Below are 14,984 nucleotides of genomic sequence, written 5' to 3'. Positions count from 1 at the left end.
GATAATGCACCGTTATTCTGTCCTTGGCCATGGCGTCCATCTTTGACAGCCAAGAGCAACAGGATGAGGCTGAATATTACTGATGTGCTGATGTGTTTCTGATTGAAACAAAATAGTCTTAGGCCTTCAGCTGTCATGCTACTTTTTAATATTCTGTATATACCTATGTCACATGTACATGTCAATATGCCTGTATTATATTTACTTAATGTTGCATTATGAATTTTTACTGATCAATACATGACATGCTCTCTTAAAGGGATTTTGAGGGGAACCGTATTACGACTTTGGGCTTGTCAACTTTACTCGCTTGTGAACATCTTACTGTGCTGTAAGTATTAACAAATATGGTATCCTTATTGAGCTGAAGAGAAGTAAACAGCTAATTATACCATTTGTATGATAGGCTTTAAAGTTAGAAAACATTAGTCATTCAATCTCATTATAATGAAATTTAAATATATAGTTAAGGTACTACTACATAGTTCTTCCCAGGTGGAAAAAAGTACATTTCTATAATGTACTTAAACTGCTCTATTTTCGTGCACAAATTTTGTGCTCAATATACTAAAAATTCTTCTTTAGTACTTCTTAAGATAATCTTAAGAACATTTAAATATACTCAACTGTGCTATTTTGAGACACCATGAAATATGAACTTTAAGCACATTATAGAAATGTACTTTTTTCACCTGGGTTTTCCAATGTAATAGAACATTTTTCTGTACAAATTATATTATCAGCAACAGTTTTATCTCAGACTTTTGGAGCCCACTGGATGTTTATGTTCTCTGATCAAAATATTTCAGGAGTACCAAGTCATAGAGTATGGTAATGTAGTAAGAAAAACAAAAATATTAAAACCAATATGATCTCCCTCTCTACCCTTGGAGATCAGTTTCTCTATTTTAAGCTTAAAAATCTTAAAAATGTTTAGCTGACAAATTAGGACCCATTCGATGAGGTTTATGATCTTAAGTCTTCTCATTCTTGGTACTTTTTAGGTCACTGAGAGCCAATCTCATCAAGAGTTTGCCGGAGAACACCTTCCAGTCCCTGCGTGTGATGGGAGACCTGTGAGTGACAATAAAACATTGTTGTGAATGAGTTTGTGCATGGAAACAAGGAACAAGAGAAAGCACTTATGAGTTATTAATGATTATATCGTTTGACATGTCCCCATTGCTTTTGCAGGGATCTGTCCAGTAACTTAATAAAGGAACTGCCAATCAGTATTTTCAAGGATTTACCCTCATTGCAAATTCTGTGAGTAATAGCAGTCAGATGAATAAATTTGAATTATTTCAAATGTAAAAAAAAGAAAAAAAAGAAAAAGAATATAAAAATTAAATCTGCTTATCTTTATATACTGTATACATAATCCGTGTAACATTCATTCAGTCTTTTTTGATTTAAAGGTGCCCTGGAACCTTTTTTTTTTAAAGATGTAATATAAGTCTAAGGTGTCCCCTGAATGTGTCTGTGAAGTTTCAGCTCAAAATACCCCATAGTTTTTTTTTTTATTAATTTTTTTAACTGCCTATTTTGGGGCATAATTAGAAATGAGCCGATTCAGGGTGTGTGGCCCTTTAAATCTCGTGCTCCACGCCCCAAGAGCTCGCGCTTGCCTTAAACAACATAAAAAAAGTTCACACAGCTAATATAACCCTCAAAATGGATCTTTACATAGTGTTCGTCATGCAGCATGTCTAATCGCGTAAGTACAGTGTTTATTTTGATGTTTAAATTGATTCTGAATGAGTTTCAGGCTATGCTCTGTGGCTAACGGCTAATGCTACACTGTTGAAGAGATTTATAAAGAATGAAGTTGTGTTTATGCATTATACAGACTGCAAGTGTTTAAAAATGAAAATAGCGACGGCTCTTGTCTCCGTGAATACAGTAAGAAACGATGGTAACTTTAACCACATTTAACAGTACATTAGCAACATGCTAACGAAACATTTAGAAAGACAATTTACAAATTTCACTAAAAATATCATGATATCATGGATCATGTCAGTTATTATTGCTCCATCTGCCATTTTTCGCTATTGTCCTTGCTTGCTTATGGACGAGGGTGATGGTCTGACGCCGGAAGCGGTCGAGGAGCTCTGCAGAGCCACAGATTTGGCCTTAAGAGACATACCGCGGGTGCTATAAGGCACTCCATAGCGGGCTTGGTGGCTGCAGAGCGCCACCTATGGCTCAATCTTACGGAAATTCGTGATAAGGAGGTGGTGGTCCTCATGGATGCCCCTATCTCTCAGTCTGGTTTTTTTCAGGGAAGCATCAACATGGTGGTTGACAAATTTCAGGCAGCCATGTCCCAATCAGCTGCACTCAGGCAGTTTATGCCCAGGAGAGTTAGGGACTCTTCTATCCTCTCCTCCTCTCTACCCAGAAAGCGCTCCTCGCATAGGAAGGAGTCCGCCAGTAGGAGAAGTGACCCAGTTCATCCCCCACTGATTACGGTTTGGGGAGCCCGTGGTCACTCATTGCCCCGCCAGTGACCCCATAGGTGTCTTGAGCTGAAGTGGCCCAGCAAGCCCTCCGCTCCAGCTCCTTCAAGTTGCTCCTGACCCTCACGCCAGAAAAAGGAAAGCTTCCACTGCCTTCCAAGGTTGGGTCAGACCGCGCCAGTATTTCTGCCCACCTCTCACTCGCTCTCCTCATCCAGCTCTGTCACATCCGCCGCCCGGCACATTTCAGTGTGCAGTATTTGATCAGCCTCAACCCTTTTCATCACGGGAGATAGGAGACGTGCTAAACTTTCTCCCCTCACTGCCGATTTGTGTGTTGCCTGCTGCTCGCGTAATCAGAGACACATGCAGTTTTCTCCAGGAGCCGGCAGACCCTATATCAGTCACACAGGCTGTGGGCCCTACCTTATAAACCTCAGAAGAGTATTGTGTTTAATATCTCTGTTGTGCTCCGGATGACAGACAGTCCGAATGATTTTGCGTTAATAGGCCTATATACCCAAGTCAATGCATAATTCTTTCCTTTTTGTATTAGTGTTTAAAAATTATTTAATTCACAACTAATTTAACAATTTATATCTTCATTTAATATTTTTTAAATCTTACTGGGCAAACAAGGTATGACAGATGTCATACCCTGCCATACCCAATTGAAGCAAAGTGTAGGTGAATTTGTCTACACCGAAGAAAGCCCTGTCTGGAAAAAGATGTAGTTGCAATAAACACGTTAAGAGTCCGTACAACTGCAGCTGAGGAGGACTATCATTCTGCTGTGTGGAAATGAGGAAGAACTGATGATGGCATGACTTAGGCTGACCAATCAGAAGAAAGGGGCGTTTCATTCCCACCCACATGTAGATATCGAATATTCCAGCTGTTTTTTAATTTTTCCATCCCTGAATGAAAAATGAAAAAATTGAGTTGAATTCTTGTTTTTTCTATTTGTACATTTTAAATAAAAAACAAATGAAAGAATGATACACGGATTATACGTACATACAAGCTTGTTTTAAGTGTTGCTGTCTGTAACTAGTCTGTAACTTCATTATAACTGTTCATTATAACAGTTGTATTGAGTTTCACCATAAAATGGCCTACTGCATTTTCATTTGTAGAAATCTGTCCCAAAACCCACTGGACCACATCCACCCAGGCCAATTTAACCACCTATTTCAGCTCCAGTCTCTGTAAGTAACAGTAACATTAACAGTATCTAAGGTTTTCATGAGATTTTTTTTAACAATTTATGTTACTTATTTTGATATGCAGTAGTGTCCACACAACAAAGGTTTTCCAAATGAAATGAGTCTCACATAACCAAAGGCTCTTGAACACTAAAACTTTTATGTTTCTGCAGTGGCCTGGAGGGTGTGGAGATCCCAAATATCCAGACAAGCATGTTCCGGCCCATGGATAACCTCTCCTACATGTGAGTACCTCATTCTGCTTTCAATTAGTTTGAATTACACCTGCAAATTCACAAGAGGTGAAAAGATGACATGTTTACAATTTAAATCATTGTAGGGCTGTCTGGGGGCAAATAAATAAAAAAACATTTATTGACATTGATTTATTGCTTTAGGAATACGAGGAGATCTCAGCAGTATAAATGGGAATCCACAGGAGACACTTTCAGGTATGTAGAGTTGGTAAGTAGATCAGGTAAGGAGTCAGTAATCCACATTGGAGACCAGACGATGAGTGAATGAGAAGTATATGCTCTTATACCGTGGTTGATGAGTGAGCTGATGAGGGAAAGGTATGGGTGATTAGAATTCTAGAGAGAGGGAGCGCTGGGTTTGTGTGAAGGAGGAGCCTGGTAACACTGTGACAGTACCCCCTCCACGGCTCGCTTCTGAGGAAGTGTGGAAGGCTGTAAGGAGGGTTGGATACAAGATGTCATCCCTAGGAACCCATGATCTTTCCTCGGGTCCGTATTCCTCCCACTCTAGTGGTATGCATGTATATCCATCTGATGGTGGTAAGTCTGTGATAAAATCCACTCCTAGTTGTGACCAGGGCAAATGAGGAATGGGCAGAGGGAGGAGCTTGCCAGATGGAAGATGTCGTGGACTTTTGGACATTGCAAATTCCTTGCATCTTTGAATGACACATGGACACATGGCTGCCCCTGCTGCTCTGATAGCACCACTCCGATGCCTGATGTGTCCACCTCCACTACAAAAGGTTTGCTGGAATCTGGATGAACTAGGAGCTGTGCACAAGTGAAGTTCTTGATAAACCGATGATAGAAATATAAAAACCCTAGGAAGCATCGCAACTCTTTGATAGTGGATGGAGCTGGCTAGGAACTCATCCATCTTGATTAGGGTGATCAGATGTCCTGTTTTTCCCGGGACAATCCCGTATTTCAGCTCCATTTTTAGTGTCCTGAATTATTAAGAAAAAATCATGTTTTGTCCCATATTTATCTTTCCTAAAATTTCTTTATGACTGGGTAATTATAGAATGAGTAGTAGAAGTGTTCTGTCACGCGACAACAGCCCAATCAATTCGCTGTAGAATAAAATTACCATCCAATCACAATTCGTTATTAACTTGCTGTTAGTGAAGGCGGGATAGGGGGAAATCACGCCAAATGACACACACCAGAAGCTCTCTCTCACATGCGCGCTCTCTCTCTTTCCTTGTGCGTGATCCCATTTCTCTCAGACAGCATGTGATAAGTTCTCCTTGCACCTGAATGGTCAAATGCATACATAGTTTTTCAAAAATGTCCATCGTGTGGAGTGTCTCATGTAAATACAGTCGGTTATGGCTTAAGTGGACATAAACAGGTAGGTGAAAATTGGATATGTGTCAGTATTACATCCATAAATTTGGTCTTAACCCTTAAATGCATGACTGTTTCGCCAATCATTCTTACATATTCGGGTCTTTATCGACCCGGATCTATATCTAACATGGAAGGATCTCTACCTGTCGCGATAATATAAAACTCATCTGATATTAGAGTAACAATTACAGAAGAATAAATTAAATCATATTTTGTTACCTTTTGGAGCTTGAAAGGGCTCCGTTTGAGCAGATGTTTTATGCCATCACCACTGTCCTCGTCAGAGCTCATTTCCCAGTAAATTCAGCAAATTATAGGCTAGTTTTATGTTTGAGGTCACGAATATGAGCCCATTCGCGATCTCAAACGTATTCTCAAAACTATATAATTTTCACCATCTTCAAAATCAATATTTTGCTCGCTAACAGCTTCACCAGATCCATCCAGTAACAGTTACAGTCATATTTGATTGCGTTCAGTACTTGCTCTGCAGTAAATCGCTGAGCCATTTCAATTTTTTTTCTTATTATTTTGTTTTCTGTCTGAATGAGTCGTCACTTCAGCATTTTGTATCAGACATTGTCACCTTGTGGAATAAAGGTGAATTGCACTTATTCCATCATCTAAGATTCAATTCTTGTTGTGCATAAAAAAATATACTTACACTCATACACACCTCGGGTCATTAGCGACCCTATACAATTTTTACAAAAAAGAAATACAAAAATAGGCATTCTTTTATAATTTTATGATTTTTTTCTTCTTTATAATGAATTGATTGAGGAATACCAAGAAGGTTGATGTCTAACTTTAAAAAATGAATGAGGAGGAGGGTAGTGAATGACGTCCCGGGTCACTAAAGACCCAAGGTATGCATTTAAGGGTTAAAGGGACAGTAGCCTAATTAAATATGTCTGTCATTAATGCTAATCAAACAACAAAAGATGTTAAATAAATGTATACATGGTAAAAATTAACTTACTGTAACTGAAAAACAAGTTTATTTAATTTGTATCTCTATCGTATTTTGTCGTATTGTTTGTAAATTTCTGCTCACCCATCCCGTAGTCCACCATGAGAAATCTGGTCATCCTAATCTTGATACAATCTTTAGTAATATGGTAGCCGAGGAACTGGATTGTGGACTGGTGGAAGGTGCATTTTTTTTTCACTTTGAGGAAGAGTTGATGTTCTCTCTACTTCTGGAGGATCTCTAAAACGTGTTGGCAATGTTCAGCTATGGTCTGGGAGTACACTAAGATGTTGATGTAAACCAGCACAAAATGGTGAGAGTACTCCCGGAGCATATCATGCATGAAATCCTGAAGTACGGAGAAGGTGTTGACCAGGCTGTACGGCATCAAGCAATACTCATAATGGCCTGTAGGGGTCACAAATGTGGTCTTCCACTCGTCCCCCTCACATATTCGGATGAGAATAAAGGCACTCCGGAGGTCCAGTTTGGTGAAGATGGTTGCACCTTGGAGCTGTTCAAAAGCAGCTGGGACGAAGGGAAGTGGATATCAGAATTTAACTGTATCTAACTTGTTTAATGCCCTGGTAGTTCGATTGCAAGGCCTCAAGCCTCCATCTTTCTTGGGCCATGGAAAAAAGAAGCTTAAGGCAGCAGGGGAAGTCGAGGGACGGATGTAGCCTTGCTCAGGCACAGTGTTTCCCAACCCTGTTCCTGGAGGCACACCAACACTACACATTTTTTAACTCTTCCTAATCAAACACCTGATCTAGCTCATCAGCACATTAGTAAAGACTCCAAGACCAGAAATATATGGGTCAGATAAGGGAGATATCCAAAATGTGCACTGTTGGTGTGCCTCCAGGAACAGGGTTGGGAAACACTGCTCTAGCGCCTCCTGGGTGTGCTCCTATGGCCTTCTGTTTGGGGATGGAGAGTGGGTAGATCTTGCCACGGGGCACTGGCTCACCCTTCAGGAGGTCTATAGCGCAGTCCCATGGTCTGTACGGTGGTAGCTGTGAGGCTCGTTTTGGGCAAAATACATCTCTGAAGGGGGCGTAGCAGTCAGGGATGTCAACAGACTGCTGTTCGACTGGACTATCGATGGAAGAGGAGTGAAGTGGAATTGACTTGGATGGAGAAGGTAAGAGGTAGATTTGGGAAACAGTCAGGAAAGCAGTCTTTTAAAAATCTTTTAAAAATAAAATTTTATATGTGCAGGAAATGCCCCAACATTCTGGCACAAGACCAAAATGTAAATCTGGGCGTTTAGGAAGCTACTTTTTCATTAATGAGTTCTGTTTCTGGCATCCAATGAGTTACAGCTAAAGAGGAGCTATTTACCACAATGCTTCATTTATCTCTAGGTGCAGATTGCCTGATGGGGGTCTATCTGTTTTTTGTGGGGGTCTTTGATGTGAAGTTCCGTGGCGAGTACAACAAGAACGCTAAGCTGTGGATGGAGAGCCAGGAGTGTCGTACTATTGGCTTCCTGGCTATGCTGTCCTCTGAGGTTTCCGTCATGCTGCTCACGTATTTGACCATGGAGAAATTCCTAGTCATTGTTTTCCCTTTTAGCCACCTGCGACCAAGCAAGTGATTGCCCCACTTCAGGACTTCGCCAGTAGACCAGGAGAGCACTGGATGATGCTTTACGAGTGCCCTAACATGATGTCAGTGGTGGACTTCTCCAGAACCAGCTATTTGATGGGCTCAAAATGGAATAGACCGACTTGTAGTTTCAGGGAGCTAACACTGAAGCGTACATTGTCCCGGCTGAGCGGCATTCCCGTTATGGATTGTACTTTGTATTGGGTCTCATTGAAGGTTTCTTGAGCTTGAGATAAAGGCAGAGTTCTCCGGATAGGAAATTGCTGGCTGACTCAGAGTCGATAAGGGCGCTGACTGAAATAGAGACATTAGAGGCAGTAAGACATACAATAGTGGTGAGTGGAGTAGAATTAATTGTGGGATTGTGAACGACACTCACCACAGGACGAGGAGGATGGATGGGACATGTAGAGATCACATGTGTCCTGGCTCGGCAGTCTCTGCCACTTGGCCGGTGAAAGTTGTGTGGTTTCAACTTGCATGGGATCCATTGCTGCTTCTGGGCGGCTGACATACTCTGGCTGGTGAGGTGGAATGGAGGACTGCTGACCCCGTCTGAGTTCCATACATCCCTGCACATGATAAGCCACTCTGATGGACAGCTGGATGAATTTTTCGAGGCTGGCAGCATCATAATATGCAGTGAGATGCAGCCACTGGTTAGCCTCTAGTCCCTGCCGATAGATGGTCAGAGCGCTCATTCCATCGAGCGCTCATTCCATCCACTGGCAGCTGTGACTGTGCGGAATTTCAAAGCTTAGTCATTAATGGAACTTTTTTGCTTGTTTTAAATGGTAAAATTTAGAAGAAACGCAAACAGGTTTTCCAAAAAACTTCTCAGAAATGCATAACAAAAGCGTTGAGAATTTTTATGGCTAGCCCATTTGCTGCCAGACTGTTTCAGCCCATTGGAGCGCTCGCCCCGCCAGCAGGGAGTTGACAAATGCTAGCTTGGCTTGTTCAGTTGGGAAGCGACGTGGCTGCATCTCCAGGGCCAAAGAACACTGGAGGAGAAATCCATTGTGGCGGAGCTTGGTGTGGTGAGCGCTCTTTGCAACACATAAACGATCTCTTGAAAATTATCCAGGTTTGGATTGCTCATGCTGCTTGTGGTATACTCTGAGAAAAGAAGCACAGATGTCGTTTATCAGTTTATTTATGCAGCAGAGGGGCACAGACAAAAAGGTGAGTAAAAATGACAGTAGGCAGGTTGAAAAAATAAACTGAATTAATTAACCAGTTCTCTTATCTTTACAGGAATGGTGAGAGATCGTGACTTCTGAATCCTGGAATGCACACACCTCCGTTGATGCAGGTAAGTGAAGTCCAGGTGAGTAGAAGAGTAAATGATGATGAGGAAGCGTGAAAATGGGGACAGACAATGGAGCAGGGATCCTCAGAAGAGACAGTGGAGAATCATGAGGAACAATGGGGATCAGAATCACTGGAGGTAAGTATCACAGGTAAATGCTTTGTTGGTAGAGAGTCCTTAGTCTGTAGTGAGACCAGACAATGAATGCAACTGAGGTGTGTGCTTAAATGCAGTGGCTGATTGAGGTGCAGATGGTAAACAGGTGCAGGTGATTAGGTATTAGTATTAGTATTATAGTGCTGTGAAGATGGAGCCTGGTGAATCTGTGACAATAATATAATATAATATAATATAATATAATATAATATAATATAATATAATATAATATAATATAATATAATATACAAGTCAATGGTTCTACCAGCTGTTTGAAAAAGAGTAATTATTTTTACAGTTCCATTTGGTGCCACTAGAATCACAGAAATTACACACTTTAGTGTGAATTAACACATTACATAACATAAATATTAATAAAATATTAATATTTTAAAAGATTAATTAAATATTTTAAAATATTAATTAGATATTCATATGTACATTTTTTTCTCAGATATTTCAAGAAGTTCCAGTACTGCTCTTACGCCCCACATGTCCGGAAGTGTAAACCAAACTCGGACGGTCTCTCATCTTTTGAGGATCTGCTTGCTAATGTGGTCCTTCGTGTGTCTGTGTGGGTTATGGCTTTTATCACCTGCTTTGGGAATCTCTTTGTTATCGGGATGCGGACGGTCCTGCGTGCTGAGAACAACCTCCATGCCCTCTGCATCAAGGTTTTGTGCTGTGAGTACCAGAGGTATACATTTTACCAATGCCCACATTTTATTAAACACTAAATATGCTTTATGATACGGTCTGAGTTATAAGCGTGTATCTGAGTTAAAGGCCAAGTGTTTTTAGAGATCAGGATTAATGACACCAGAGGGCACATCTATTTTCAGGGCTTATTTCTGCTATAATTGGCTGACTGTTATGAAACCAATGTGACGCAAGCAGAAGTAGCTGGCACTCCTGGAAGAAATGGTTTTCTAGGGCACCAAGCTCTCAAATTATAAGTGTTCCTGCACCCATAACGTCTTTACATTGAGGCATATTGTATATCACAAGCTATCTCTTAATTTTTTTATTTAACTTAAAAATGATTTAAGTTTTGTCTAACTGAAAAAATCTCTCTCTAATTATGCTTTCCGCAATCAGACAGGGATGTGTGACAGCAGTTGACAATATTATTTCGTTCTGGAAGAGCATTGCCTGAGATGTTTGAAAACCCTTTTCTCTAGGTTCTCTTGCTGTCTGTCTCTTTTAAACAAAGTGTCCCACTGTTGGCAATCTCCCCGCCTGACATTCAGCTTTGAAAGCTGTAGTGACTGAATGGGAAATCTATAACCCTGTAAAAATTCTATTCACACAGGATTCACTCTCTATTACAATCACTTTCAGTAATCAATTCTAGCTCTTCCTGAAGTTCCTGGGCTGGTGCCATTAATCAGTGTACCCTGTTTGGTATGGGAAAGGCTTCTATTTTAGCCTGCAATGTCTTTACCATGTGCTTCGGTCACGCACCTGTGCTATGCCTCGTAAAAATTGATTTCTGGCCTGCTGGTGTTGTGATTTGTCTTTTAAAAATAACATTTTATATGTGCAGGAAATGCCCCAACATTCTGGCACAAGACCAAAATGTAAATCTGGGCTTTTAGGAAGCTACTTTTTCATTAATGAGTTCTGCTTCTGGCATCCAATGAGTTACAGCTAAAGAGGAGCTATTTACCACAATGCTTCATTTATCTCTAGGTGCAGATTGCCTGATGGGGGTCTATCTGTTTTTTGTGGGGGTCTTTGATGTGAAGTTCCGTGGCGAGTACAACAAGAACGCTAAGCTGTGGATGGAGAGCCGGGAGTGTCGTACTATTGGCTTCCTGGCTATGCTGTCCTCTGAGGTTTCCGTCATGCTGCTCACGTATTTGACCATGGAGAAATTCCTAGTCATTGTTTTCCCTTTTAGCCACCTGCGACCAAGCAAGTGCCAAACATTTGCTGTCTTGACCTCTATATGGCTGCTGGGTATCTCTATAGCGGCAGTGCCTCTGCTTAATGAGGACATGTTTGGGAATTATTATGGACACAATGGAGTGTGTTTCCCCCTTCACTCGGAGCGTCTGGAAAAGCCCATTGCAAAGGGATATTCCACTGGAATTTTTCTTGGTGAGTTCTGGCTATGGTGAAAAATATTTGATTTAGTTATGAAGATTAAAGGAGTCATAGCTTTCCTTGCTCTTTTGAAATAAAAAGAGTTACTCCAATCTGATACTCTGATACTCCAATCCCCTTCCCAGATAATTTATTGAAAATAAGCTACAAAAATAACTCTTTCTGGCTTGATTTCACATTAACACATGACCACCCACATTTATTGGTCAGATTTAACTATATAACTATCGATGTTAATATTGTGAATGTTTTTGTGGAAACTGTAATACTTTATCAGGATTCTTTGATGAATATAAAGTTCTAAATAACAGCATTTATTTGAAATAGAAATATTTTGTAACAAAATATTCTGAAGAATATCTGTCTTGTATTTGCACCATATTCTGTTAACTGCTGCTGATGGCACTTGTTTATTAATGAGACAAACCATGCTGAATTGATGAAAGCTATTTTCCTGTGCATTGAACAGTATGCTCAGTGGTACACTTAAAGGGATAGATCACAAATAAAAAATCTGTCATCATTTATTCACCTTCAAGTTGTTCTAAACATGAATGAGTTTCTTTTTTCTGTTGAACACAAAAGATTTTGAAAAATGCTGGTAACCAAAGATGTTCTGGTCCCCATTGACTGCCATAGATAAGATGTTTGATTAAATTTTTTCAAAATATCTTCTTTTATGTTGAACAGAACAAAGAAACTCATAAAAAACTTGAGTTGATGATGACAGAATTTTCATTTTTTGAGCGAACTATCACTTTAAGACCTCTAAGTCACAGTATAGAGATGGCCTTGACCTGTTTTCATTGTGCTTTGTGCTGTTGTTCAATCAGAGTTTTATGTTTATACTTGTAGGACTTAACCTGGTGGCCTTCCTCATCATTGTTATCTCCTACTCCAGCATGTTTTACTCCATCTATAAAACTGGAATTAAAGCCACAGAGCTACGTGGACGGCTGCACAGGGATGTGGCCATGGCACATCGCTTTTTCTTCATTGTGTTCTCTGACGCCCTCTGCTGGATTCCCATTTTCCTGGTCAAAATCCTCTCCCTGCTGGAAGTTGAGATACCAGGTTAGTTGGGTAAGGACTAGAAGGGATACAGCTATGGCCACTGGGCAAGCGCACATCATTGCTTCATTTAATTACTGTATTTGCATTATTGTAATGGTAGGTTTAGGGCTGCGGTAGGTGTAGACAGTAATAAAACACAATCTGATAAGTAGCAAATTAATTTATTGTTCTTTTATTGTGAGATTTTGCCTCACTTCTGGCCGTGCTATATCCCTTCTAGCCACAACCAATTAGTTGGTCCTTAAAAAAATTAAATGAAGAAAAAAAGGTGTGTATATATGTATATATACTGATTCTTGAGATAAGGGACAAAAAATGTCATACATACAAAAGTCCTCTTTATGTTAAAAATAAAGACATTCATCAAAATGAAAATACTTAAAAAGTTGCATTTAAAGGAAATCTGGATACCCGGGACATTCATTGCTTTTATTTTTAAATAATTTTGTTAGTATTATTTTATGCTCTATACTTGGAAAATATGTGTAATTTAGCCTGTCCTCAGCATGAGGTCACAATGTAAAACTGCTAAACAAAGTTTTCAAAAATGCAACAAATTCAAAAATATTCGTTTATTGAAACGCAGAGATCTGTAATATCTCAAACAATGCAAAATGTATATATTTACAATACAATGTTTTTCATAACAATTAAAATGTACACTGACAAAATTGAATTTTTGATATATTTATTAAGGCGGCTACAACTGAAGGGGGGAAAATTGCTTCACTGTACAACATGTGGTTAAGGTGGAAAAATATTCAGCTTTGTTAACTCCATGAGGTTTTGTCTGTTTTTTTTTTGTTTTGTTTTTTGTTGCATATGAGGAATCAATGTTGATTCATGATTTTATTTACATATATTTGGCCTGATTTACATGCCTTATATACATAACATCTTGTACATCTACTATCAACATAAAATTGTGAATAAAAAAGTCATGATTCTTATTTATATATTTTATGGAATATTGCAGTTCTTATTATAATTAAGTAATGTGTACACATCTTTGTACACATTCTCATTTTCAGAAAAAAACTGTTCCCTTACATGGTTCATTAGCTGAGACCTTAGTCTACAAATATACCAGTTTATAATTAATGCATTATTAATAATAAAAACTAACTTCTAAAACATGTTTTGTCCCTAATCTCAAGAATCAGTATATATTATAGAAAAGGTATACAAGCAAAATGCATTCATACATATTAATGAGTAATTTACCACTTTGAATAGATTTTACTCCATTTTGAGATAAAACTACATGAAAGACTTCATAAACAAACATATAATGCACTCTAATGTATATTTTACTAAAGGAAAAAGTCTCTTATCTTTCATGTCTCTCAGGAACAGTCACGTCCTGGGTGGTGATCTTCATCCTTCCCATCAACAGTGCTTTGAATCCCATCCTGTACACACTGACCACCAGTTTCTTCAGAGAGCAGGTGGAACTTTTATGGTGCCATTCGCAGAGAGAGCCAAGACTCAAACAGGACCGCAAGAGCATCACCAGCTCAGTTATTTACACGGACCCCTCGAGGTCTTCTTACTACCACCACAGCTACAACCCACAGACATCTATCTTAGTCACAGATGCCAGTTATAGATGAAGATATACTAAATTATGGACATTCCATTTGTCTGTAGTGGATCTACAGTTTTCAGAGTGCAGGAGCACTTAAAGACGATGTCCTGGTAGAGCCTCTTTGTTGGTGATCAGACATAATCACAGAATCATGGACTGACTGTAATCAGATGCCATAATAAAGGCCTACATTAGATCATATATCTACAGATGTTATGGTTGGAAAATAATGATAAAAAAGTGCAAGATATCCGGACACTGTTCTTGCAGTACATCATAAAAGGTTTTAAAAATGGCTGAATCTGTTATAACCTTGCTAGTCAATACGTTTTCAGACCATAACCTGACCATTTTTTTTGTGAGATGTACTTTGACAGAGGTTTGGTTGACTTTTAAACTGTGCAACAGCCAACAGTGGGCATATAGTTTTATTTTGCATATGTAAATGATGTACAGTTTTATTATTTATTTCCTTCTCTTTTTTTAAGTAAAGAAGAAGAAAAGCCATACTTACCATACTTGGCCTTCACATGAGTTCACTTCAGTTTACTTTTGTAGTGTATTTGTGTATTAAGTGTCAAAAAATCCCAACAATTTTGTTGTTTTTCTGAAAGTGGATGTCAAACTTATAACATGTACACTGCCTTCCCCCCCCCAAAAGTTTAGTCAAATGCTTAAGAGTCTATGATTGGATCATTATTGCAGTGATTATTATGTTTTTAGCATGTTATACACACCTCTGAGTCCAGACCTTAAATTCATTGAAAGGTTTAAATGCATTGAAAATAACATCACAACATTTAATTCCATCAAGAGGTGCATCATTTTTGGGTCAAGATCGTGTACTGACAATGCAAGAGTCGAGCACTCTGTGAAGTCTA

General features: G+C 39.2%; 1 protein-coding gene across 1 annotated transcript in view; it reads left to right on the top strand.

Moving 5' to 3' along the window:
- The window catches only part of rxfp2b (relaxin family peptide receptor 2b), a 36,069-nt gene extending 21,627 nt beyond the window's left edge, over positions 1-14,442 (top strand). The window contains 9 exon segments of the mRNA XM_048161850.1: positions 260-331; positions 1,005-1,076; positions 1,195-1,266; positions 3,599-3,670; positions 3,841-3,912; positions 9,787-10,016; positions 11,025-11,435; positions 12,297-12,515; positions 13,866-14,442. Coding sequence (XP_048017807.1) covers positions 260-331; positions 1,005-1,076; positions 1,195-1,266; positions 3,599-3,670; positions 3,841-3,912; positions 9,787-10,016; positions 11,025-11,435; positions 12,297-12,515; positions 13,866-14,128 — 1,483 coding nt within the window. The 3' untranslated portion in view covers positions 14,129-14,442.
- Positions 14,443-14,984: the final 542 nt, after the last annotated feature.

The sequence above is a fragment of the Megalobrama amblycephala genome, linkage group LG16, assembly GCF_018812025.1.
Source record: "Megalobrama amblycephala isolate DHTTF-2021 linkage group LG16, ASM1881202v1, whole genome shotgun sequence".
Taxonomy (NCBI): domain Eukaryota; kingdom Metazoa; phylum Chordata; class Actinopteri; order Cypriniformes; family Xenocyprididae; genus Megalobrama; species Megalobrama amblycephala.
The sequence above is the reverse complement of the archived record's forward strand: the minus strand, read 5'-3'. Positions and strand labels throughout refer to the sequence as shown.